The sequence below is a fragment of the Bison bison genome, unplaced genomic scaffold (assembly GCF_000754665.1).
Source record: "Bison bison bison isolate TAMUID 2011002044 unplaced genomic scaffold, Bison_UMD1.0 scf7180017864144, whole genome shotgun sequence".
NCBI lineage: Eukaryota > Metazoa > Chordata > Mammalia > Artiodactyla > Bovidae > Bison > Bison bison.
The window spans coordinates 1,201,163-1,228,833 of NW_011494716.1; the positions used below are offsets into that span (position 1 = coordinate 1,201,163).

A 27,671-nucleotide genomic window follows, 5' to 3' on the forward strand; every position below is an offset into this window, starting at 1 on the left:
GTCCTCCACCTCGTCCGTCCAGGACAGCCTCTGGAGCCTCCCTGCCGCGGCCGCCCTGGGGCCGGGGGCCGGGGCTCGGCTGAGGGAGGGACACGTGGCAGCAGGAGCGCTTCTGCACGTCGGTCCCCAAAACCCTCATGGAAACCGAAGGGAACCACGAGGCAGAGCACAGGTGAACTGCATGTGCCCCTGCCACAGCTCCGTGGGCACCTGTGCTCCAGGCTGGGCAGCTTCGAGCCCACCTCTGGTGGCAGAGGCAGGCCTGCCCAGGCAGTGCCGCATCCACTGACTCACCTGATGAGCGCGCTCTCCTGCAGCAGCTCCCGGCTGAGGTTCAGGGGGATGTCCTCGCTGTCCACCACACCTGAGACGTGGCCACGTGTGGGTAAGAGCAGCGGACATTCGGGGGCTTCCCTGCCCAACCCCTCATCCCAGAATTCACCCACGCTGTGTCCAGGTCATGACCTGGGTCACAGGGTCGGAAGAAAAGCAGGCAAGGCCAGCAAGCCTCTGCCGGGACAGTTTCTACAATTTCAGCATCTGCTGGACTCTCTGAAAGCCACCTCCTAGATTTTTTGCTCAAAATCATAAAACTGTCATGGATCAGTCAACTGAACCCAGTGTCTGGAGGCGGGGAGCTCGAGAAGAGGCCCCGAGCTATGAGGATGCGGCTCCCCCACCGACACCCCCCATCCCCTGAGCTCAGCACAGGTGAGCCTTCCCAGGAGGAGCTGCTCCCAGGGCTGCAGGGCCTCAGCCACACGCTGGGCACGGATACGAACCCCGGACGAAGCGCAGCCACGTGGGCAGGATGTTGGTGGCCTTGGTCTGGATGAGGACCTTGCGGCTGTACAGCGACACGCTGGAGCCCAGCTCCCGGCTCACGTCAAACATGGATGGTTTCTGGAGGCAAAGCAAGGGCAGTGTCAGGAGGAGCAGGCCCTGCAGAGGCGGAGTGCCACAGTCAGGGGCCCTTCCTGAGGCCGTCTAGGCCAGGAGATTTGGGGTGTATGTGTGGTGCCCGGAGAGGCTGGCCCCGACACCAAGGCTCTGGGCCAGGCGGGGCCTCTCTGGGCAGCTGCCGCCCTCCCCATAAACACGATGACTGGTCTGACCCTCTGAACAGAACCTAACCTTCTGGGGCCAGGGGTTGGCAAACTAGAGCCCACAGGCCAGATCAACCGTTCACGCAGCTTAGAACAGTTCTTCCATTTTTAAATGGTAGGAAAAAAGCAAAAAAGAGTACCTTATGACATGTGAAAAGTAAGAGAAATTCAAGTTCCCATGTCTTGGGACATGCTTCTGGAACCCAGCCCCACGTGCCTGTCTCAGTGTGGCCCATGGGCCCTGGCACTGAACTCGGCAGTGGAGCGCGTGCTGGCGCAGGGCCCGCGACGGCCAGAGGGTCACCTCTGCCGAGCCTGCTCCCGACCAGGACTGCAGTCTGCACACAGCCCTGTGGGGATCTGCTTAAGCGGGGACCCAGGGCTCTGCTTTCCTGACAGGTCCTGGGGACGCACGTGCATGCTCAGCAGAGAGAAATGGGCTCCAGGCTCAAAGCCAGGAAGGCTGGGTTCAACCCGAGCGCGGGCCAGGGCGGGTGGGGGTGCGCACCGCGTCCGGCACATAGAAGATGCTGCGGATGCTGAGCGGCGCGTCCGTCCTGTAGTGCAGGGTGTAGCGTGGTCTGTCGTGGGCCTGCGCAACGTAGCAGTAGAACTCCTCATGCTGCCCCTCGCCCACGTCCTTGGGGTCCATCATCCAGATCGCCTGGAAAAGGAGGAACAGGGATGTTGTTTCAGACACACCTTCCCAACAATGTGTGGGCAGAGCTCGCGGTGCCCAGTGCTGGACAGACAGATGGACACACACATGGCTCTGGAACCAGTGCCCTGTCCCCAGCAGTATCAGGAAGAGCGAGCGGGAGGCAAAACCTGGACGAGGCCGCACGTGACCAGCACCAACCGCCGGGAGGTGAGAGGCTCAGGGAAGGCAACTGAGCCGGAAAGGGAGAGAGAGCCAAGGCGCTCCCACCAGCTTGAGCCCTGAAAACACGGTAAGACGCCAGACGCAGAAGGCCACGTGATTTCTGATTCCATTTCTATGAAACGTCCAGAATAAGCAACCAGGAAGCGGACAGTGGTTACTGGGGGCTCAGGGAAGGGGCTGGTGATGCTGGGGGTCTCTTTCTGAGGGGGGCAGGGGTGACCTTTTCTAGAACTGACGGTGCTGAGGGCAGAGTGACTGAACACAGCCAGGAGCGCGGGGCGTGCGCTGTGAAGGTGACTCCTGGCGCACATGGACCTGCACCCACAGGTCTCGCCGCCCTTCCCGCCCAGAACATCCCATGCTGGGGCTCGGCCAGCCACCCCAGGCCCATCTGCCTGGCCGGCCCGACAGGCAGCAGCTCAGCTCCACGGCCGCCAAGCCCGCATGCAGCAGGCCTCACCTGCAGAGTGTTCATGCGCCTTCCGTTCAGGTACAAAGGGAAGCTGACAAAGTTGCTGTACTTTGTCACCACATCTGGAAGACACAGAAACAACGAATACCAGAAGCTTCTAGACACGAAAGCTCTGGGAAGCCTCGTCCCTGCCCTGCCCCCATGGGGAGTAGAACTTGCTCCAGAACCGGGTCAGGGGGCCCAGGCCACCATGAGACATGCACACCTCTTGGCAGCCCAATCAGGGTTTCATGGGGTACCGTGACCCCTGGAAGGCGCTGGGCACGTTCAGTAGCATCAGTGAGACCTGGACAGCGGGGAGTACCCAGCACTGCGCCCACTCTGGTTGTCCGGAGCCTGGACTCAGGCCGGGCGGGTGGTCAGTGACACCACACAGCAGTGGGACGAAGATGCGACCCTGAGCCCCCACCAAGCTTGTCCCGGCAGCCTAGGCTCACGCTCACCTCGAACCCGGGCCTCGCTGGCGAACTCTCTGCTGTCGGCCTTGAGGTGGATGATGATTTTCGTCCCAGTTCTAACTCCCGAGGCTTCGGCAACTTCAAACACCCCAGAGCTAAGAGGGGAAGGGGAGGTGAGTCCATCCGTCAGCGCTGACAAGGCCCGTGTGGCCCCGGGACTCGAACAGAAAGGGAGCCAGAGCCTCACCACTTCTGAACCCAGCTGTGACCCCCTCCCCCGGGGACAGTGGTGCTGGGGTTGGGGTGTGGGGCTCCTGCTCATGAGCACAACCTCTGGGCCTCAAGTTCCCTGTGGTGGCCGGCGAGCGCCAGACCCCGGGAGACCCCCTCCTGTGAGGCCTCCATGTTCCGGAGTCCCACTCTGCATGGCGGGTGACAGTTGCCTTGGTGGCTCCAGGGCCTGGGGGACACTCTATGCGTGACATGGGACCCATTCACTCACTCACCCATCTGAAAGCCACCGGTACCCAAGGCTGCCTGCATCCACCGAGCGAGAATAGACCTCGACTCTGTCAGCCACCATGAAGGCTGAGTAGAAGCCCACACCGAACTGGCCGATGATCTTGCTGCCAGCCTCCGCCTGGTTCTGCAGCGCATCCAGAAAGGCCTGTAGGGTGAGGCCGGTCAGAGGGGCGTGTCACGCGGGAATGGACTGGCTTTGAACTTGGGGTCAGCCAGTTTCTAGCTGTGGGCAAAGTACCCACTCCAGCCGGTCCATCCAGCAAATAACAAACTACCTCTGAGGGTCCCATGACGACGCAGGGAAATCCTGGACAGAGGGCCCCCAGTGGCACAAACGCGCTGGAGGACAGACCTCTGAAGCTGGCATCCAGCGCGTCTGGGACCAGCCCTGGTCGGAGCTGCCCTTAGGATGCTTGACCTGAGGGGAGCGGTGGTAGCACCCTAGGGAAGGTGGGGGCCTCACCTTTGACCCGGACCTGGCGATGGTTCCCAGGTTGGACACCAGCTCCTCCTGGCTCATCCCGACGCCAGTGTCCTAGGAGACAGACAGGCTGAACACCAGGGCGTGTGTGCGGAGCGCCAGGCACAAGCGCACAAGACGGACCTGCTCATGGCCCGTGACATCACAACAGGGTTGTCAGGAAAGGCGGATTCCAGTCACACCAGCCAGGCCTTACTGGGGAAACCTCACCAGAGGACAGACTAACTTAGATACAGGGACAAAACCGAGTCCAGGAAGAGCTTCACAGCGTCACACGATTTGTGACAAAGGTTCCAAGACAAATCACTGCAGACAGGAAGAACAAACGGTGCCGAAACAAGCAGCAGCCACAGGCGGAGCAGCGCCCAGCCCATCTCCCTTACGCAGACACCATGTGATCAGAGGGCTGAGTGTAAGAGCCAAGGCTGCAAAACTTCTAAAAGAAAAGACAGGAGGAAATCGTTTATCTCTCTGGAACAGGTAGAGACTTCTTCAGTAGGTCACCAAAAGCATGAAACATAAAAGTGATAAACTGCATTTCACTAAGAACTTATGCTTTTCAAAAGCCATTACCTAAGAAAATAAAAAGGCAAGTCACCGACTAGGGGAAAATATTTGCAAAGTGTATCTGATATAGGACTTGAATCTAGAATATACAAAGAACTTACAATGCAATAAAATGACAAACAAACTGATTAAAAATGAGCAAAAATCTGAAAGGCATTTCACAAAGAAGATTCATGTGAATGACAAGCACCTTTAACCATTAGGGAAGTGAAGTTAAGTGAAGTAGCTCAGTCGTGTCCGACTCTGTGCAACTCCATGGACTATACCTGCCAGGCTCCTCATCCATGGGATTCTCCAGGCAAGAACACTGGAGTGGGTTGCCATTTCCTTCTCCAGGGGATCTTCCTGACCCAGGGATCGAATCAGGGTCTCCCACATTGCAGGCAGACGCTTTAACCTCTGAGCCACCAGGGTCCCCAACCATTAGGGAATGGCTCACTAAAATGCTCGCTCACTAAAATGGCTGAAATTAAAGACCAACAATGACGAGCATGTCAAGGACGTGCTGCCAGGAGGAACGCAGAATGGGACACCTGCTTTTGGCAACGCTTGGCAGTTTCTTCTAAAGTTAAACAGACACTTTCCTTACAACCCAGCAGTCCTATTCCAAGGTATTTACCCAAAAGAAATGAAAACATGTGTCCACACAAAGACTGAAATATTCATGGCAGCTCGATCCCTATCATCTCCAGTGCTCACTGGAGAAGCTGGTGAAGAGACTGGTGAAGCTGTGATGCCTTCATACAGCAGAACACTTCTCAGTAACAGAAAGGAATAAACTACTGATCTGTCTGACCGCGTGGAGAACTCTCAAAACCACTGTGACAAGTGAAAAGTCAAACTCAAGAGACCACCTCCTGTGTAACTGTGTTTATGTGAGACCATAGAAAATAGAAAACCACAGCCACAGAAAGCAGGCCAGTGCTGATGAGGGCTAGGAAGGCTGGGGAATGCTGGGTGACGACCCCAGTGATATGGTGGGCCCACGACTGTGTTAGCCTAAACTCCCTGAACACGTGAACCTGGGGGACCTGATCGTACATAAACATACTTCAATAAAGCTTCTTAAAACAGCAGCAGCGGCCGGCAAGAAAGGCACACACGCACAGAGCAGAGAGGAGCAGACAGAAGATCACAAACCAGCGGCTGTTCTGAGCGGCGGAGCCAGGCCTGCTGGGAAGGGGCCCACAGGGGTGGACGCCCCCCAGAGACGCGGGCAGCAGGGCCTAGAGCAGCTACCTCGGGAACGTGATGGCCCTCAGGGCCACCGCCTGATAAACCCCACTTCTGCCTTTCTAACTTTATGACCTTAAACTGTAATAGCACCAAAAGTATTGCTGTGTCTACAGTAAGACTGTTAATCCAAACAGCTGTGATTAAAATACAGTACCAGAGAACATACAAGAACATGCAATAAAAGTACGGTCAAAAATGTGAAGAGCACAGCTGACCCTTGAACAGCAGCAGCTGGATGCAGAACTGTGGGTACAGAGGAACCACAGAGGAAGACCCACAAACGTGGAGGAACCAGGTATTCAGAGGACAGACTATACGTTCTGTGTGGATCTTAGACTGTGAGGAGGGCCTCCCCTCTCAACCCAAGTGTTGTTCAAGGGTCACCTTACATAAAAAATACTACTTGGTTTAAAAATCTGTTAAGGGAATTCCTTGGTGGTCCAGTGGTTAGGACTCCACGGTCTCAATGCTGAGAGCCTGGGTTCAATCCCAGGGGAAGTAAGATCCCACAAGCCACGCAGAGTGGTCAAAAAAACTTTTTTAACCTGTTTGGATATATAGACAAACCCTATTAGACATATACTGAAATGTTAACAGTACTTATCTTTGAATGATGGGGCTCCTCTTCAAAGAGGGAACCCTCTTACACTGTTGATGGGAATGTAAATTGGTGCAGCCACTATGAAAAACAGTATGAAGGCTCCTCACAAAACTAAAAACAGGGTTCCCACATGATCCAGCAATCCCACTCCTGGGCACATATCCAGACACAACTCCAATTCACGAAGATACACACACCCCACGCTCACAGCAGCGCTGTTCACAATAGTCAAGACCTGGAAATAAGCTAAATGTCCATCGATGGATGGATGGAAAAGATGTGGCGTGTGTGTCACACACACGATGGAGTGTGACTCAGCCAGAAAGAAGAATGAAACAATGCCATCTGTAGCAACACGGATGGACTGAGAGATTAGAGAAGGACGATTATCTTATAATATCACCAAGATGTGACTAAGACAAGACACAAATCTATGAAACAGTAACAGAATCAGACATAGGGAACAGACTTGCAGCTGCCACAGGACAGGGCAGGTGGAGAAGGGAAGGACTGGGCGTTTGGGGTGAGCAGATGCAAACAGGAATATATAGGAGCAAACACCAAGGGCCTACTGTATACAGCACAGGGAACTATATTCAGTTCAAGGTGGTCAGCAGGCCACTGGGAGCCTAGAGACGTGACGGACAGGCAGCCCGTCTCCCGGCCCATCAGGGGAGGCACCTGGATTGTGATGGTGCCTCTGTCGGCGTCGGTCTGCAGGTGAATCTCCATGTCTGGCAGCGCTTGGCCTTCAGACACCAGCTTATGACGCAGCTTTTCCAAGGCGTCGCTCGCGTTGGAGATGAGCTCACGAATGAACACCTATGTAAATGGAGATGAGACCTGTCTGTTAGCAGCCTCTGCAGCAGTGTTACCGGCTGGGGGGAAGCGTTTAGCCAGATAAAGACTTCCCACCGTCCTCAAAGCCAGTTTCCCCAGAGCCGCCCGCAGGATGACTGGAGGTGGATCATGTTCCCCTGGCCCAGCTTTCTGTCACCTCTGACTCTACTGTTGCTTCCTCAGCATCAGCCTGGAGCTAGGAGTCTGTTACTGCCAACTTCAAGGGCCCGTGAGATGACTTCTTTCTCAACTCTTGCCCAGGGATGTCAAAATATCCTCAAAACATATTTTCTCTTCTCCGGGAAGGGCTCACCAGCTTCACTTAATCTAGTGGGTTGCCACAAACCAGACCTCCCACGTTCAGGAGAAAAGGGGGCCAGAGGCCCCACGACCAACCCGGGTGTGCACAGCTCTTCTCCTCTGAGAAAGCTCCACTCACAGTCAGACGCAGCACATGGGAGGGCTGACCTGGCCCCGAGAGAAGAAGCGGGGTGTCACAGGGCCACCTGGGGATGGAGTTCAGCAGGACAAGACCTGGACATACTTCCTAGAAGGTCCTTTCATTTTGGAAAGCTGTGCTTTACCCCTCTCAAATTCTCTGCATTTTAGCAACAACCAGCGTGGAACAATGGTTCACCACGGCCTGTCAGCCTGGAGCAGCTTTGTCTCCTCACAAAGGCCCCGGGCGCTCCTTGCTGCTCTGCTCCACACAGGGGGGTCTTCTTCCTTCAGCCCCACAGACCGTGGCTGGTGAGGCCAGGTGATGAGGGAGGTGAATCCGGGGTCCAGAGCCCATGGGCAATACCCCAGAAATGGACCTCAGCAGGGCCCCACACCAACACCTGAGACTTTTAAATTAACAGCAAAATGCATTACTTCCCAGGTTCATTGTGGCTCAAAGAATTACCTGGATATATCTGTCCATAAACCCCAATGGATTTTAGTAAGAATACTCTCATTGGTAGCCAAGATCAGTACCTGTCCAAATTTAATGCCTTCTCACTGCTAATCCACTAGCTGGCATTTCCCCAGGACAGCACAGAAACAGTCTTGCCAACAGAACCAGCCAGCGCTGGGAGTGATTAGCAGGCACGCACCTCTTTTTCTGAGTATAGGGAACGGGCAACAATGTCTAGGAGCTTCTTCGTCTCAGCTTGGAACTCGTGTTTGGTAGCAGAACCTAGTAACGAACCACAGACACAACCAGGAAAGTTAACGTCTTTTTTCACAGGAGAACATGCTTTGCGACATTCAAAAAAATCTTTAAGATAAGGAGTTTTAAACATTTTTCAAAACAGTGAACAAAAGAAGAAAAAAAAACACAAAAAACCCAAGCATCTGGGCTCAGACAAAAGAGCAGATCAAGGGTTCCCTCTCCCCGAGAAGCGCGGACAAGCCCACACCCACCCTCCTCCCCGGAGCCTGCAGTCCTCAGGTCACACTGCTTGGAAAAGCTGTCGACGTGCCTCCACAACCAGACCTCGGATTCGATTCGTGAATGCGGTGGTTTCCAGATTAATCATTTAGAAAGCAAAGGAGAAAAACTCACTCCTCTTAACCCAAGCATTAAGTACTCTGTTGCTGTCTCATCTGAAAGCCAGAAACGGACCCGCGGCAGGACCGGCTCCGGAGCCTGCCCTCCACACGTCCCGGGAGTGCTGAGCTTCCGTCAGCTTGGTGATCATTAGCAGATGTGCAGGCGCCTACGCCAACTCCCGGTGACCACCAGAGGGCGCCAGACGCGCCAGGATGGAAGTCAGAAGCGCCAGGGAAGCCGGAAACGCAGGAGGCATTGTTTTGGGGACCCCTCCCTCCAACCAAGCCCTTCCTTCGTCTGAAGTGAGTGCGTGGTTCCCTCAAGCACTGCTTCTGCCTCAGTACCCCCTCGGGAGGCAGCAGACTCCGGGGCCCCGGGCCGCACGCCCCACCCTGCGCCACGCCTCACCCTGCACAGCCTCCGAGCTGCTGATGACCGAGTGCAGGGGCCCCGCCTCCGCCTGGTCCTCAGCAGCCTGGGAGCTGAACGGCCGTCCCACGTGGAAGCTCGAGGCCAGGCTTCGCCGGGGACCCCAGGACTGAGCTGGGGGCCTCCAGGGACACAGAACTGGTTTCCCTGAAAAGACAAACATGAGGAAGAATGAGAGTTAACAGGACATCAGGACAGAATACCCTGATTTGTTCACACCAAAGCAGGCTCCAGAGACCAGTGTCACCCTGGAGAAATCCGAAGTGACAAGCACTGCGCATCTAGCCGGTAGTCAGTGGGTAGTTTTGCCAACACCGCCCCACACGTGGCAAATACCAAGAACACAGAAAACTCGGGGCAGAACAGCAGGAATGGGGAGGTACCTTCTGACCCCACTTCCCACGTGCGCCCCCGATTTGGTGCATAAACCCACCAAACTCACATGTGTCTCCATGCTCACATCCCCTCCCAGAGCCAGAAATAATGACAGGCCAGCCTTCCTTACTGTGTAACTAACATGGAAAAAGGAGAAAAAATACTCCCTAAGAGGGAGTCAGATTTTTAGATGTGCATGTTCCAAAACTGTCCTGTCATCTTCCAAAGAATCTTCATTGAGTCCTCTCCTGTCCACCAGAGTCTTTTAAATTAGTGTATTTACAGTCTGCAAACCAGGGCATGATCTCCTCTGCCTCATAACTAGGAATGGGATTCAGTGTCTCTCCAGTTACTTTTCAGTAACTTCCTGTTCAGCACAGTGGACCAAGGAACCACTGCGCGGGGAGAAGGAAAACCCGCCAACATGACACTGCAGCCCCGGCCCGGCGTGGCTGCCGGACACCACAGAAACACACAGCCCCTCCACCCAATGGGCAGGATGCAGCCAGTCCTCACCAGCACCCTGAAGACACTGGCCGGGGGCCGGCGCTGTGAGGAAGGGGCTCGCTGCCCGGCACTCTCAAGGCTCCGAACAGAGGACACTCCGTGTCAAAGTCTAGGCCACGACAAGCTGCAGCTGCCTGTTACACACTCCGCACATGTGGCAGTCAGGAAGGAATGATTTAGAAGTAACTCGTGGCTTTCAAAATCAACGTTATCAGCTTCCACATTCCTACAAGGTGTAAATATCTGCCTTCTCTTTAAGCTTATTTTTGGATTTACAGATAACACACTTTAGCCTTTACCTATATGAGGAATATCTTTAAAACCACCCTAACTTAGAAAATAGTTTCCAGATAGTCTGAATATTTAATTCTCTGGCCTAGCTGCATTGTTCACATCATCCATACCTGTTCCCCCTAAAAAACTGGGGTATTTCTTCTGGAATTAAGTGGCATTTGGTTACAGCATTCAAGTCTGCACCAGCCCAGGCAGGGTTGCTGGGGTCCCTGTGGTTCCAGATGGTGCTGACGCAGGACGTACGATGCCAGCAGACTGTGTGACCCCACACTGCCTCCCCTCCCAGGGATAGCGCTCCTGGCTCCCCACAAAAGCTGGGGACCTTCTGCTTTAAAGTGAGAGGACTTCAGGCTGAAATCAGTGATGGATGCGAGACCGGACTGGGCCTCAGGATGCAGTCTGGACTCAGTTCTCCGTGGAGCATCGCCCTCCACATACAAGCGCTTGGACCACTGGAATTGGGAGTGACGGGAGACCCCCGGAGGAAGATGGGAGGCAGCCCTGGAAGCACAGACTGGTTGTGTTCCTGACGCTTCCACGTAAGTCCGAGGACACTGAAAGTATTTTAGAGATTCTTACATCGAACAACCGCTCCCTGTTCGGGGGCCTCAGGAAAGGGGGGAGGGAGAGAGAGAGAGAGAGAGAGAGAAGACAGTGTAAAGGACAGTGTGTGTCTTTGTGTGTGTCTGTGTGTATGTGTGTATCTGTGTAAAGGACAGTGTGTGTGTGTGTGTGTAAACGGCTGTGTGTGCGTCTGTGTGTATGTGTGTGTCTGTGAAAAGGACAGTGTGTGTGTGTGTCTGTGTGTGTCTTGTGTCTGTGTGTGTCTGTGTAAAGGACAGTGTGTGTGTGTGTCTGTGTGTGTGTAAACGGCTGTGTGTGTGTCTGTATGTGTGTGTCTGTGAAAAGGACAGTGTGTGTGTGTGTCTGTGTGTGTCTTGTGTCTGTGTGTGTCTGTGTAAAGGACAGTGTGTGTGTGTGTCTGTGTGTGTGTAAACGGCTGTGTGTGTGTCTGTATGTGTGTGTCTGTGAAAAGGACAGTGTGTGTGTGTGTCTGTGTGTGTCTTGTGTCTGTGTGTGTCTGTGTAAAGGACAGTGTGTGTGTCTGTGTGTGTGTAAACGGCTGTGTGTGTCTGTGTGTGTGTGTGCGCATGCCCCAGGGCACCCTCTTCCAGCAGGGGCTTGCGGGTGCGCTGGCCCTGGCCCGGCCTCCCCAGCCCCCGCCACCCTCCCCGGCGCCCAGGGCCCTTGGCCTTCCTGGTGGTCCCCTGCCTGCACACTGTTCCATGCAACCCGTCCCGTCTCTTAAACTCAACACCTTCATCTGATACCAACTCCATCTCGATATTTCCAATTTCAGGGGAATCATTCCTGAACACAACCCCACCAACTCCATGGGCCTCAGGCTGGCCTTCCAGGCCCTCCACCAAGCAGCAGCCCAGACCTCCAGGGCGCACCCTTTCCTCCCAGCCCGCAGGCCTGCAGCCGCCCACCTTGGGGAAGGAGCCCTGACGGCAGCCCTGCCCCGCTTCCTGTCCTCAAAGGACCTGCTCAAAGGACCCTCGGTCCTTTTCTCATCATCTGCCTCTTGGTCCTGTCAGGAAAGAACAGGTCACATTCCCTCACACCCAGTTGTAAGCCATCTTTACCCCCAAAGAAACAGAAATCACACGAAACTGAACAATTCAGCGGATAACGGCGCCTCTCCTTTTCAGACCCCCAGGAACTACCTGTTTTAAACCTGCTCCCAGACTGGGGAAGGGGCTGTTGGATTATGACTGGCACATTTTATTTCCAGTCTTCTGTGCATAAATATTTTTATCAAGAACACATCTTAGGGCTTCCCTGGTGGCTCAGTGGTATAGAATCCACCTGCTAATGCAGGAGACATGGGTTTGATCCCTCGTCCAGGAAGATCCCACATACCGAGGGGCAACTAAGCATGTGTACAGCTACTCAGCCTGTGCTCCAGAGCCCAGGAGTCGTAACTACTGAGCCACGTGCCGCAAGTACTGAAGTCCACGCAGCCTAGAGCTCGTGCTCTGAAATGAGAAGCCACTGCAATGAGAAGCCCGCACATCACAACTAGAGTAGCCTCCGCGCTCCACAACTAGAGAAAAAGCCCCTGCAGCAACAAAGACCCAGCACAGCCAAAAATAAATAACATTTTAAAAAAGAACACATCTTAGTGACTGCTCTGTTTTAGTACATATAAAGCTGCTTATTCTTTTAATGAACAAATAATAATCCACTGTACTGAGTAAGTATTTAACTAGTGTTCAACTGATGGATGTTTAAACTGTTTCCTGTCTTGTGCTGTTGAAAATAATGCTCCAGGTGATCAAGAGTTATCTATTGCACATTTACCCTTCGTGGAAGAAAGGAGATACAGGGAAATATCCATGTTCCCACTCGTTTGTGCAAAAGCAACAGGAAGGATAAACCAGAAACGAATGAGATTGTGTATTCAATTCCTAAGGCTGTCATAACAAGGGACAGGGTGGCTTACAACCACAGAAACTTCATCTCTCCTGGTTCCAGAGGCCAGAAGTGCAAAACCAAGGTGCCGGCAGGGCTGAGTCCTCCGGGCCCCAAGGGACAGTCTGTGCACACCTCGCCCGGGTTCGTTGCCTCACTCCCATCTCTGCCTCTGTCCTCACACAGCCTCTCTTCCCTGGGGGTCTCCTCTGTGTCCAAATTTCTCTCCTGAGTCACCAGTTATACTGGGTTTGGGGCTCACTCTAACCCAGTATGACCTCATCATCTTATTAATCGACAAAGATCCTCTTTCCAAATAAGGTCACACTCACAGATGAGGGTGTGCACACGTCTCTGGGGGCACACGATTTATACCACAAGAAACTGGGTACCCGGGGTGTTTGCTTCCTGGGGCTGTTGTGGCAGAGCACCCCAACGAGGCCACGGAAACAACAGAAGTCTACCGCCTCCCAGCTCTGAAGGCTGGAGGAATAAAGCCCAAGTGCTGGCGGGGCTGCAGGGGGATACCTGCTCTACCCCCTCCCCAGCCTCGGGGGCCTCAGGGCACCTCAGCTTGAAGACGGCGGTGTCTGCCTCTGTTCGTGTCTGCCCCTGGGTTGGAATTCCCCTTTTTATAAGGACACTTCATATTGGATCAGGGCCCACCCTAATGATATTTAACTGATTTCTGCAAAGACCCCATTTTCAAATAGGATCATGTTCACAAGTCCTGGGGTTAGAATTTCAGCATCTTTGGGGGAATTGCAATTTGACCCGTAACAGATGGGTGGGAACAGAATGGAGAAAGGAAGGGTGGAGATGAGGGAGCAGAGCTGAGGGGAAATGACATTTCTGAGCATCCTTTTCCCTCCTGACTCAGAACCATGGTCATGTTTCACAAACCCAAAGAGTAAATAGTAAGAGCAGCCAGAGTGTGTGGAGAACATAAAATGAAATGCAAACAGTAACAAGCACGCACAACTGTAAGATGAGTAACACAGCTGCCCTGAGAGAACCCACCTAAGTCACGTGGGGGTGGGGTTAAGGGCACAGAAACCCCCAACCCCGTGAAGCTGAAAACCCAAGTATGGCCCTCCAGTTGGCCCTCCAACACAACCACATCCACACTCGTGGGTTCCACCCAGCTGCAGACTGTGCAGTACTGCAGTACCTACTTAGCGGGCAAAAACCACAAATAAGGGGACCTTGCAGTTCAAACTGGGCTCTTCAAGGGTTAAGCGTACACTGTAAAGCTGGGCTCAGAAAGGACAGCGTGGATCACTGCAGCAGCAGCAGCAGACCAAGCACGTGAGCACAAGTCAAGGGCGGGGAGGCCAGGCTGAACCTGTTACGCGGCAGGCGGAGGCACCAGTGTAGCGTAGACATAAACGTCAAGGTGCATACAAGTGTGTGACAACACACACACGTGCACCTGCTGAGTCTGTCCAGGGACAGGCCCAGAGGCAGCAGCGCCCTGCAGCAGTGAGCGCGCCTCGCGCCGAGGGGAGCGGCCGGCCTGGACCTGCTCCCAGGAGGTGCTGCAGCCTGGGCAGACAGGCGGGCGGCCGCCCTCCCCGGCACTAGACCTCTAGTGTGCAAATGCCTTTCGCCCACAGAAGGAACTGAGGCCCCTGGAGAACACGCTGGATGAGCCGGGAATGCCTGGGGTGCCAGAGGTGGTGATGGGACACGCCAGGAGGGCACAGGCTCCCGGTGCTGAAACCCAGGACAACCTGGGCAGACAACAGTGACAGGGGTGGACTGTCAGCAGGCGAACAAAGCAGACGAAAGTCCACGCCGGCAGGAACAGCCGGTAAGCGGAGGAGAAGCCCTCTTCCTGACAGCAGTAAGAGGGGCCGTGGAAGCAGACGACTGCCACCAGGCGAGCGACAGGTGCAGACGGCTGAGGGGCGGTCACCGCGAACAGAACATCTGCAGAATCTCAGAGTTCCCGCCCCGCCCCGGCTTCGAAGACAGAAATGGTACTTTACGGTGCAGTAAGTGGCAGATCGGCTTTAACTGAGCGACCACAGTCGTCATCAGCATCAGGAAGGAGATGTGTCCACACACGGCAACTCCTGGTGGCGCGAGAGGGCACAGCCTGACTTCTGTCATGTTCTCACCAAAACCCACCTCAGGCTAATCAAGAAAACACCAAACCCCGATAGAAGGAAACCCTCTAAAGTAATGGGCCAGTACTCTTCAAAAGTGCCACGATCCTGAAGGAACAACACAGGCTGAAGAGACACAAGTACACAGTATGGAGGGTCCTGGGCCAGCAAAGGACATGGATGGGAAACCAGCAAAAGCCCAGTGAGACGGGCACATGGCTGAGTAGCTCCGTGTCCATGTTATTTCAGTTTCCAATACTTACACCACGGCCATCAAAGACACTAATATTAGGGGAAACGAGGGGAAGACTGAGTACTATTTCTATAACATCTCTGTAAAGTACAAAATATTTCAAAATAAAAAATATTTCAAAATGCTACTGCCAAGATGACGTTGTTATGAAACTTTTGGATCTTTGCTTATTAGTCAGGTAAAAATTTTACTGTAGTTTTTCTATTTCTCTCCTGTTACATTTCTCTTATGAGTAAGACTGAACATCTATTCATATTTTAAATATTTTCTATTTCCTTTTTCATTAATGGACTATTGATACCCTCTGATCATTTTCTTCTACATTTTTCCTTATTGATTTGTAAGAACTGTTTATATATTAAGGGAATTAATCTTTTTGTTTGAAAAGGACTTCCTTGTTCCACGATTACATTTCCCATGTCTTATTTTTCCTATTCCTTTTGTTTTCCACTTAATATTCAGAATATTTTTGAGTATTTAATATGTTGTTTATGACTGGAATAATATAAATCCTCAGAGTTGAGAAAAGGGAAAAAAGAAAAAAAGCAACCCATATTTTCAACCAGGATTTTAAGACTTTCCGTTATATTCCAAGATTATAGTACTATCAAGAGCAGATCTGATTTCAGGTGAACTGAACTTTCTTCAGGTTTTTCCAGTGGTCATGTATGGATGTGAGAGTTGGACTATAAAGAAAGCTGAGTGCTGAAGAATTGATGCTTTTGAACTGTGGTGTTGGAGAAGACTCTTGAGAGTCCCTTGGACTGCAAGGAGATCCAACCAGTCCATCTTAAAGGAGATCAGTCCTGGGTGTTCATCGGAAGGAATGATGCTGAAGCTCCAATACTTTGGCCAGCTGATGCGAAGGGCTGACTCATTTGAAAAGACCCTGATGCTGGGAAAGATTGAAGGTGGGAGGAGAAGGGGACGACACAGGATGAGATGGTTGGATGGCGTCACCGACTTGATGGGCATTAGTTTGAGTAAACTCCGGGAGCTGGAGATGGACAGGGAGCTGCAGTCCATGGGGTCACAAAGAGTCAGACATGACTGAGCGACTGAACTGAACTGAACTTTCTACAGTGATTTTAAGAACAAACCAACAGCGCAATGAGCCTGCCCAAACCAGATACAAACACTCTCTCTGTCCTCACGCTCCCCCTACACCCTAAGGGAAAAAGCACAAACCTCAGTGTCAGGCTACAGCATATTCATCTGTTTGGTGGTTTGGGATCACGGGATGGGAAGCACAGACAGTCTGAATCTGACACACACATCTGCCAGTGCTCACGCTGCTTCCTCTACCTGCCATTTCTTTCCAACTGAACTGCTTCAGGACCCAGTGTGAGGCCCTCTCTTTCATCAGGCCTCCCTCCCAGTACACAATAATCTCTCCCTACTATAAATCAGAGCACTTATTTCCCATGCCACTAATTTAAAACTTGTTACAAGCCAGTTTGTGTAATTTCTTCTATCAACTTTTTCTTAATATATAACATCTCACCGAATTAGGGCAGGAACAAGCTTATATTGCTTAGTGTCAAACTCTCTGAAGGCAAGAACATCCATATTCCTCTATACGCCAAAGCATCAGATGCAGAAGAATTTTTTTTAAGTCTTGAAACTTTTTATCAACAAAAACATGACTACAGTCAAGCAGAAGCACATTCAATCAGCCAACAGATGGCGGCAGTGATCCTGCAAGGCCATTCCAACTAGTAAGCAGCAACTGAAAACGCGCCTGCCAGGAGGGGCTCACGAAGGAAGGCACGTGAGGTATGTTCTTTGGCTTTGTTTTAAAAAATCCATCTTTCTTATACGTCAGCCATAGTTCTCACTATGGTTTTGCTTCATAATGGCATCTAAGTTACATACTTTAGATACACGCACACTATTTAAAGCTGTGAGGAATGCACTGATCGTTTTTCTGGAATTACATCTCCCCAAACCTCCCACTTTCTCAAGTGTGATGTGGATAACAGCAATTTCACTTTTGTCTTTACTACGTGGAGTGCCACTTCCTGTATGGCTGACATGTATCCTATCAACCAAACCGGTGGATAACAACCACGAACTTAGGAACAAGAAGAAGACTACAGAGGGCCCTGGAGAGTCAACAAAGCAGGGGGATTCTGGACAGTCAAAGGTAAGAGCACAGAATAAGCACAGGTTCAACAAAGGGTGGCTAAAACTCTAAGAGAAAACACACACGACGTGTACTTTTCTGGCCTAAAGAACCAGAGGAGAGATTTGGAAAACCACAGAATATGGAAAGTGAAGGGAGGAAATCCCAGAAAGAGGGAGCCTCCAATATGGGGAATGATAAGTCTCTGGCTGATCTCCTGTCCAAACCGCAAGCAGTCCAGTTAAGGAAAAACGAGTCAAACACTGCCTAAGAGAAAATGTTAGCAGCTGGGGCCAACCAGGTTAATATCCACCTTTAAAACAATAACTACCCTTCAGAGGAATATAACAGAATCCAGAAATTCCACAAGGTAACATCCACAATGTCCAGGATGCAATAAAAAGTTACTCAGCAAACACAGAAACAGAAAAATGTAATCCCTGTTCAAGAGAAGTGTCAGTCAATGAAGACTGGTGGACACAGGTTTCATTTTTATTTTTTAGGACATGGGTTTCAAAACAGCCATAATAAACCCACTCCAGTAATCTTGCCTGGAAAACACCATGGACAGAGGAGCCTGGCAGGCTACAGTCCATGAGATCACCAGAGTCAGACACGATTTAGCGACTAAACCATCCACCACTACGAAGTGAATATATGCCTAAAGATAATGTGTGAAAAGGATATTTGCCATATACTAACTAGTTTTTTGGTGGGAGGGTGGGAGTCAAGGAAGACTTGGGGTTATTTTTTCATCAACTTCCATTTTATACTTATTTATAATGGCCTTTATTTTTACTAATACTGTAAAACTATGAAAATGAATAAAATACTAAAAGTTTCATATATATAAAAAAAACAGCCATTATAATACTATGTGTCATAAAGCAAACTATGCTCAAAATAAAAGATGAGAAATTTCAGAGACATAAACTATAAAAGAAAAACCAAGCAGAAATCCTACATATAGAAAATATCATATCTGAAACTTAAAAATTAACTAGGAGGTTTAACAACCAAATGGAAACAACAGAGGAAAGTCTATGAACTTGAAAATAAATCGACAGAAATTATTCAAGGTGAAATAGATTACAAATAAATGAACAGGGTCTCAGACATATGTGGGACAACAGAAAGGAGTTTAACATTTGGAATCCCAGAAGGAGAGGAGAAAGAGAATAGAGCAGGAAAAAATATCTGATGAAATAATAACTGGAAAATTTCTCCAAACTTAGTCAAAGACAAATTTACAGAATCAAAAATTCAATGAACCACTAGCAAGATAATATCAAAGAAAGACACCTGGGCACATTGTAATCAGACTGTTGAAAACAAAATAAATAGAGAAAATCTTGGCAGCAACTAGAAAAAACCCAGACATTATTTGGGGAAACAATAATTTGAATGACAGCTAACTTTTCAACAGAAATAATGGAGGCTGAAGGCCAATGGTACAGCATCTGGTCATAAATAGCAGACCTGAACTAAAGCAGTGCTACAGTCCTTCAGGCTGGATGTAAATGCTACGAGATGGAAACCTGGATCCTCAAACAAGAATGCAGAACGTCAGAAATAGTAACCTAGGTAAACACTAAAGAATTTTCCTCTAGTTTCTTTAAAATACATACAAAAATTAAAACATTGTTTTACCAATGTTTAAAGCCAAAATGAAAATAAATTAAAAGTATATAATATATACAAAAATTAAAACACTATTTTACCAAAGTTTAAACCAAAAAGTAAAAACACGGTCTGTGGGCTTTCTAACATACGTACATGCAGTGCAGATAACAACGTAACATAAAGGGTGGGGTGGGAGGAAGCAATGCACCTATGCTGTTGCAGGCTTTCACAGTCTGTACGGTGCATCACAATGCTAATTCTAAACAGACTATGAGAAGCTATGGACAAACATCACACTGTCCAGAGTGACCCAAAAAATGACACAAAGAGGTATAGCTAAAAAAGCATTAGTAAACCAAGATGGAATCCTAAAAAATATTTACTTGATCCAAAAGACTACAGGAAAGGTAGAAGAGAGGGGAAAATGAGAAGGGACAAATAACAACAACAGAGATAAACCTGACTATTAGCAATAAATACATTTTAAGTCAATGGACTAAACACTCCAATTACAAGGCAAAGATTGTCAGAACTGATAGAGCAAGACCTAATTATACACTGTTCACAAAATAACTGGCTACAATGCAGGAGACGCAGGTTCGATTCCTGGGTTGGGAAGATGCCCTGGAGAAGGAAATGGCAACCCACTCCAGTATTCTTGCCTGGGAAATCTCATGGACAGAGAAGCCTGGCGGGCTACAGTCCACTGGGTCACAGAGGTGGGTAAGACTTAGTGATTAAACTACCACCACAAAACAATCACTTAAAATAGAAAATACAGGGACTCCCCTGGTGGTCCATGGTGGTCCAAGACTACATGCTTCCATTGCACAGAGTGTGGGGGTCATCCTTGGGTGGGATCCCACATGCTGTACGGTGCATTCGTTTTCCTTTTGGAAAGGAAATAAATGAAAAAAAAAAAAGAAATGCTAGGTAAAAATATGGATAAAAAAGGTGGGCATGGCCACATTAGATCAGACATAGTAGACTGCAAAATAGAAAGTATTACCAGGGGAAAAAAAAGACTGTATCAGAATGATAAAAGCTGCAGTTCACAGCAAGATCCTTTATGACCCACCCACCAGTAATGGAAATAAAAACAAAAATAAACAAATGGGATCTAATTAAACTTATAAGCTTTTGCACAACGAAGAAAACTATAAGCAAGGTGAAAAGACAGCCTTCAGAATGGGAGAAAACAATAGCAAACGAAACAACTGACAAAGAATTAATCCTCAAAATACACAAGCAGCTGAGCTGTGGTGTTGGAGAAGACTCTTGAGAGTCCCTGGACTGCAAGGAGATCCAACCAGTCCATGCTAAAGGAAATCAACCCTGAATATTCATTGGAAGGACTGATGCTGAAGCTGAAACTCCAATACTTTGGCCACCTGATGCGAAGACCTGACTCATTGGAAAAGACCCTGATGCTGGGAAAGATTGAAGGCAGGAGAAGAAGGGGACGACAGAGGATGAGATGGTGGGATGGCATCATCGACTCGACGGACATGAGTTTGAGTAAACTCTGGGAGTTGGTGATGGACAGGGAAGTCTGGCATGCTGCAAAGGGGGGTGCATGAGAGTCGGACACGACTGAGCGACTGAACTGATACTGATACATGCAGCTCAATACCAGAAAAACAAACAACCCAATCAAAAAGTGGGCAAAAGAACAGATATTTCTCTAAAAACGAGGTGGATGAAACTGGAGCCTATTATACAGAGTGAAGTCAGAAAGAGAAACACAAATATTGTATATTAACAAATATATATGGAATTTAGAAAGATGGTAATGATGATCCTACATGCAGTGCAGCAAAAGAGACACAGATGTAAAAAACAGGCTTTTGGACTCTGGGAGAAGGCGAGGACGGGATGATTTGAAAGAACAGCACTGAAACATGTATGTTACCATGTAAAATAGATGCCCAGCGCAAGCTCGATGCATGAAGCAGGGCACCCAAAGCCGGTGCTCTGGGACAACCCAGCGGGATGGGGTGGGGAGGGAGCCGGGAGGGATGTTCAGGGGGGTGTACAGGGGGGACACATGTATACCCGTGGCTTATTCCTGTTGATATATGGCAAAAAGCATCACAATATTGTAAAGTAATTATCTTCCAATTAAATAAATTTTAAAGAGATGTAGTTCATCAGGAAAACTTAAACATGAACATATTTGCCTAATAACACCTTCAAATAAATGAAATCAAAACTAAAAGAATCAAAAGAAAAAACACAAATGCACAATTATAGCTGGAGATTCTGACACCTGGCTCAATAAATGACAGAACTAGAGCGAAAAAACCAATCAAGACACAGATCATCCGCGGTACAACATGAAACACTTTGCTTGATGGATATTCATCCAGTACTGTATACGTAGCAAGTGCAAAATACAGTTCTTGAAAACATTCTTTTCCTGCACACATGGTCTATTCACTGAGAAAGACCATAAAGTGGGCCAGAGTCTCAATAAATTTTAGAAGGAACGAAATCATACAGAGTAAGCTCTCTAAATACAACAGAATTAATTTAGAATCAATAATAATAAAATATCGTGCTTCCCTGCTGGCTCAGGGGTAAAGAATCCACCTGCCAATGCAGGAGACATGGGTTCAATCCCTGATCTGGGAGGATCCCACAATGCCACGGAGCAATTAAGGCTGTGCCCCACAACTGCTGAGCCTGTGCTCCAGAGCCAGAGAACAGCCACGCCTGAGCCCACGTGCTGCAGCTACCGAAGCCCGAGCACTCGAGAGCCCAAAACAAGAGAAGCCCACCCACCACAACTAGAAGAGCCCCTGCTCCCCGTAACCAGAGAAAAGCCTGAGCAGCAACACAGACCCAGCAAGGCCAAAAATAAAAGTCTGTGTGTGTGTGTATATCGGAGAAGGCGATGGAACCCCACTCCAGCACTCTTGCCTGGAGAATCCCATGGACGGAGGAGCCTGGTGGGCTGCAGTCCATGGGGTCGCTAAGAGTCAGATACGACTGAGCGACTTCACTTTCACTTTTCACCTTCACGCATTGGAGAAAGAAATGGCAACCCACTCCAGTGTTCTTGCCTGGAGAATCCCAGGGACGGGGGAGCCTGGTGGGCTGCTGTCTATGGGGTCGCACAGAGTCGGACATGACTGAAGTGACTTAGCAGCAGCAGCAGCATATATATGTATAAAATAAAATACCTAGGAAACCTCAATTATCTGGAAATTAACACATTCTAAATGATCCATGGGTCAAAGAAGAAATTACAAGGGAAATTAGGTAAAATTTAATACTTAATGATAATGAAAATACAATATATTAAAAGTTGTGGGATACACCTAGAGAAGCATGTAGCAGGGAACTTACAGCTTTAAGTGCTTATGTTAGAAAAGAGGCTTAAAACGGACGGCCTGAGGTATTACCTTAAAGCACAACAACAAAGAAGAAGTACAAAATTAAACCCAAACACAGGAGAAAGGAGCAAACGACAAAGAGCAGAAATCAATATAGTAGAAAACAGACAAGTGATAGAGAAAATGAACAAAGCCAAAGTTGATTCTGGACAAAGATCAACAGAAGATAAGCTCCTAGCTAGACTGATGAAGAAAGAAGAGAATACCAATCATAAACAACAGGAGTGAAGGGTACTGTCACAAATTCTACAGAAGCCCTGAATTTCTACTGAATTATCTCAGTTACAAGGAAGAAATAACACCAGTCTTACACAAAGTTTCAGAAAACAGAACAAGGAACTGCTTCTCTTCAATTTTTGAGGATATCAAAATCTGACAAAGACATCACATAGACACACACACCATAATAATACACCAGTACCCCTCATGGACACAGACATGGAGGTCCTTAATAAAATATAAGCAAGGAAAACCCATTAATACATAAAAATGATACATCATGACCAAGCAGGTTTATCTCAAAGATGCAAGGCTGGTTTGATACTGCAGGTTCAGTTCTAGACAACTACAATAAAGCAACTACCGGGATAAAGTCACTCAAATTTGGGGGTCTCCTAGCGCATATAAAAGCTATGTTCACACTATACTGTGGTCTATTAAGTGTGCAACAGCATTACGTCTAAAAACACAAGGTACAGGCCTTAATTGAAAAATGTTTTATTGCTAAAAAATGCTAACCATCATCTGAGACTCCAGCAAGTCCCAATCTCTTTGCTGGTGGAGGTCTTGCTCTGCCGTCGGTGGGTGCTGACTGATGAGGGTGGTGGGTGCTGAAAGCTGGAGTGCCTGTGGCGATTTCTCAACCTCTCCCTTTCACAAAGGGTTCTCTGTAGTACGTGATGCTATTGATAGCATTTTGCCACACTTTATACAGGTTGTGGTTTGTGGCACCCTAAAACGATTACAAGAGCAAAACATCAAAAATCACAGATCACTGTAACAAATATAAAAATAACGAAAAGGTCTGAAATACCGGGAGACACAGACATGAAGCAAGCAAATGCTATCGGAAAGCAGCGCTGACAGACTCGTTCAGCGCAGGGCTGCCTCAGATCCGCAATCTGTAGAAAACGCAATCATCTGTGAAATGCAACCAAGCAGAGCGCTGTAAAGTGAAGCAGGCCTGTAAACAGTCAATCAATATAATTAACTCTACTACACAAAACAATAATGCAGCAAAAGAAATGATAGTGACGGGCTTGGGATAAAGGAGCGACCGAGAGCACAGCTGTAAGGGCGGCATCTGCAGAGGCAGTGACCTCCGCCCGCAGAAAGGGGCACACTGCGCGCAGGCCAAGACTCTCTGAACCTTTCATTTTTCAAAAGAAATCAGAAACTCAAATATCCACGTCAAATCTGACTTTAAACGCTTGCATTTACTTTTTTAAAATGTTCGAACCAAACAAAACTGTTTTATAACCAGAATTAGCCTGTGATGGCTAGTTTGCAGCTCTTTGCTAATCTGGAAAATGAAGTCCATGAGAAAGTTTACCAAGAGAGAGAAATATAAAAGCTGCAAATAAGAGGCTTCTGGGATTTCCCTTGTGGTCCAGTAGCTAAGACTCTGCACTCCCAACGCAGGGGGCCCGGGTTCAATCCCTGGTCAGGGAACTAGATCCCACATGCTGCAACTAAAGACCCCGCACGCCACAAGGAAAAGCAAAGGTCCCACGTGCTACAACTAAGAACTGGCAGAGCCAAGGAAAAGAAATGAAAAGAAATACTAAAAAAAGAAGATGCTGATGGGAAAAAGGTGCTGACAGACTTGCTCATCCATTTCCATTTGGTAGAAATTAGGGAACGACTCTCATAGAAAAAGCAGATATCTTTAAAGGGCCAGACAGTAAATATTTTAGGAGTTTTGAGTCCCGTTGCTCAACTCTGCTGCTGCAGCAGGAGACTGGTCACAGATAACACATGAAAGAATGGGTATATCCATGCTCTGATCTAACTTTATTTACAAAAATAGTACGTCTAGTTTGACCCACGCACCTTCATTCACAGAACACTGAGATAATTCATAAAGGAAAAGACTGGTATTTAACAAAGTTAAAATTAAGAACTTCTGTTCATCAAAACAAACAAAAAACTCCATCTCCCTCTGAAAAACAAACATCCAGCCGGGAGTGAAATGGTGAGCTACAAACTAGGAGAATACATTTGCAACAACTGACAAAGAGTATTATTGATAAAAGATTAGCACCCATAAATAATACATATGTGAAAGTGTTAGTTGCTTAGTCATGTCTGACTCCTTGCGACCCCGTGAATTGTATAGCCTGCCAGTCTCCTCTGTCCATGGGGATCCTCCAGGCAAGAATACTGGAGTGGGTTGCCCTTCCCTTCTCCAGGGAATCTTCCCGACCCAGTGACTGAACCTGGGTCTTTCACATTACAGGTAGATTCTTTACAATCAAGAAGAAAAAGATAGGAGCAAAAGAACATGAAATATAAACAGCATTTCACAGAAAAGGAAATATGGCCAATAAACCATAAAAAAAAAAACTTTATTAGCAATCCATTAAAAGGCAGTTAAAATCGCAACTGAAATATCATTTCATAACCATCAAACTGACAAACATTTAAAACATCTGGAAATGCCACGCTCTGGTGAGGATACAGCACAGCTGATGGAATGTAAATCCAGATTCACTCTGAAGAAGTCAAGTGTGGAGTGAAAACACAGGCCCTAAATGCAGCAGCTCCAATGAGTCACGCACCCTATGGAAACGCACAAGGACACGTCTCCAGAAGCCCTGCACGAGCAGTAGCCCCATGCCTGTGCCAAGCACGGAGGAACCAGAGGCAGCACGTTCACGTGAGGGAATCTTCTAGAACGTGCCACGGGCGGATCTTACAGACAACACCTGGAGCACACCAAACGATCCGACAGTACACATGCTTCTGGCAGGAATCACACCTAAAGAAATGAAGGCACAGTAACACAACCGAGTAAGCAGGCGACGCACACTACCCGATAAAGCTACGAAAATGACGTGGACCCAAGACAGTCACAGCAGAATACACCCAGTGTGATTTCAACAAACTGTGTGTATGTATGTGCAGCTACATATACACACATATGCAGAAATGAAAAGCAAGGGGATAAGATCCAGAATATTCAAGTCAGCGGTCACCTCTGGGTGAGAGAGAAGGGGACATACCAGGGAGGGCGCACAGTGCCCTTGAGGGAAGGTGGCGTCTGTTCCTGAGGTGGGCAATGGGGATTCCTTTATGCCGCTTTTAGAAATGGCACAGATGTATTACATGCATTCCTTTTTAGATGGCATGCATTTCACCAAAAGAAGGAAGGACGGGAGGGAGGTGGGAAGGATGTGGGAAGGAGGAAAGAGGAGAGGGAGGGAAGCAGACAGACTTTGGGGTGGGGAGCTAACCACCAGCTGCCACCCTGCTGGGTCACTCTGGACTTGCAAACAGAGATGCACACGAGCCTCTGGAAACCAGCCTAAGCAGAGCAGCTCCCCACGGCTCAGCCTGTGGGATGTAACGTGGCCAGGGGCCAGCTCTGCCTGAAGCCTGGGAGGGCAGGATAAGCCTTCGGTGTAGCTCGGCCTGCAGGTGGGAAGTGGAGGAGCTGCAGGAAAGGGAATCTGGCAGGCCCCGAACAACCCAATCAATACTTCCTGAGTGAAGGCCCCCGCTTTGGCATTTTGCTCTACTTCAAACCATGGTTAAGCTTCACCAGCTCAGATGACAGGAAGTCCGCAGAGCTACTACTTTTTCAGACTGTACTTCTGGTGACCCTGTGGGGACAGTACTCAGCAGCTTGAGGACAGTGGAAGGTGATCTGGCCACATCGGTCAAGATTACAAACCTTCTAATCTGGCGAGTCCATTTTGGGACTTTATTCTGTGGATACAGCCAAACCTGAATATAAAGAGAGATGAAAGGCCATATACTATAGCAAATTCCTGGGAACCACCTAAATGTCCACCAACGGAGGGCTCATACACGATGGTGCCTCCTGACACGGGCACACTACTATAATGTGGCTATTAAAAAAAAAAAAAAGACTGAGGAAACTATGTACTGATACAGAATGCTCTCCAGCATCTATTAAGTGATAGCAGAACATGGAGAAGTGCATAACCCAGCAGAAGAAAAATGTATACCTGCACATGTGCTGTGTGTGCTAAGCCGCGTTAGTCGTGCCTGACTCTTTGCAACCCTATGGACTGTAGCCCACCAGGCTCCCCTGTCCATAGGATTCTCCAGGCAAGAACACAGGAGTGGGTTGCCATGCCTTTCCAAGCAATCTTCCTGACCCAGGGATCCAACTGCATCTCTTACGTCTCTTGAACTGGCTGGCAGGGGCTCCTTTACCACTAGTGCTGCCTGGGAAGCCTACTCTACGCATCTAACACTGGCAGGATAGACGAAGGATACACAAACAATGAATAATTGTGATGACCTATCAAGAGGCAAACGAAGGAGAGGGGGACAAAACTGAGAGCAAGATTTCTCAAGCAGTATTTTTCCAATCAAATATTTAATTACTCAAAACAGTAAACTAAAAAAATATGGCTATCACAAAAGGGCTAGCCCCTTCCCAAGTGTCAATGTCGGGGTCATGAGAAGGTCCCTAAAAGACATACCAGATGAGACTCCAGGGTAGGGGTCCCCCCAGGAGTCAGGGGCCAATGACCAGGCAGAGTGTCAGCAGTAAAGGATTAGCAAATACATTATAATATACATATAATGGATACTCGGAAACACAGAACAGTGAGGCAGCCTGGGTCGATGTACTAAGAGAACACCTGGTCCAGAATGTGGGCTACATTTGTTACCATGGTGATTAAACACACTATGTGTGTGTATTTCTTCTCATAAGCCAAGCGTGTCTCCGTGAGGACACCCCAGAAACGGGCTGAGGGGGCTGCTCTCAGGAGAGGAACTGGTGGCTGAGGGTAGAAGCTGAAGAGATATGCTTTTCACTGCACACTCCTCTGTATCTTTTGAATTGTGCTATGTGTATCAATAACCTATTTACAAAAATAACCTATTCACAACATTCTTTATAAAAAGTACCCAATCACAAAAAACATTAAAAAGAAGTTACTAGAGACATAAAACACATTTATAAAGGGATATAAAAAGTTTGGGGAAATGTCCTTGAATAGTAAAAGTTAACTATTTAAATACTTTTTTTGCTGTTTCTCTAAATTCAGTTCAGTTCAGCTCACTCGCTCAGTCGTGTCCGACTCTTTGCGACCCCATGAATCGCAGCACGCCAGGCCTCCCTGTCCATCACCAACTCCCGGAGTTCACTCAGACTCACGTCCATCAAGTCAGTGATGCCATCCAGCCATCTCATTCTCTGTCGTCCCCTTCTCCTCCTGCCCCCAATCCCTCCC

At 48.8% G+C, this 27,671-nt stretch overlaps 1 protein-coding gene across 1 annotated transcript in view; it reads right to left on the minus strand.

Annotated features, from left to right (window-relative positions):
* TRAP1 (TNF receptor-associated protein 1) overlaps positions 1–27,671 on the minus strand; it is a 55,205-nt gene that overhangs the window by 10,281 nt on the left and 17,253 nt on the right. Inside the window, exons 4-13 of the mRNA XM_010840487.1 lie at positions 9,052–9,219; positions 8,204–8,286; positions 6,948–7,088; positions 3,845–3,916; positions 3,366–3,526; positions 2,905–3,014; positions 2,450–2,523; positions 1,615–1,770; positions 783–903; positions 295–364 (exon numbers count right to left, since the gene is read on the minus strand). Of these exons, the coding sequence (XP_010838789.1) occupies positions 295–364; positions 783–903; positions 1,615–1,770; positions 2,450–2,523; positions 2,905–3,014; positions 3,366–3,526; positions 3,845–3,916; positions 6,948–7,088; positions 8,204–8,286; positions 9,052–9,219 (1,156 nt within the window). The remainder of the gene's footprint in view (positions 1–294; positions 365–782; positions 904–1,614; positions 1,771–2,449; positions 2,524–2,904; positions 3,015–3,365; positions 3,527–3,844; positions 3,917–6,947; positions 7,089–8,203; positions 8,287–9,051; positions 9,220–27,671) is intronic.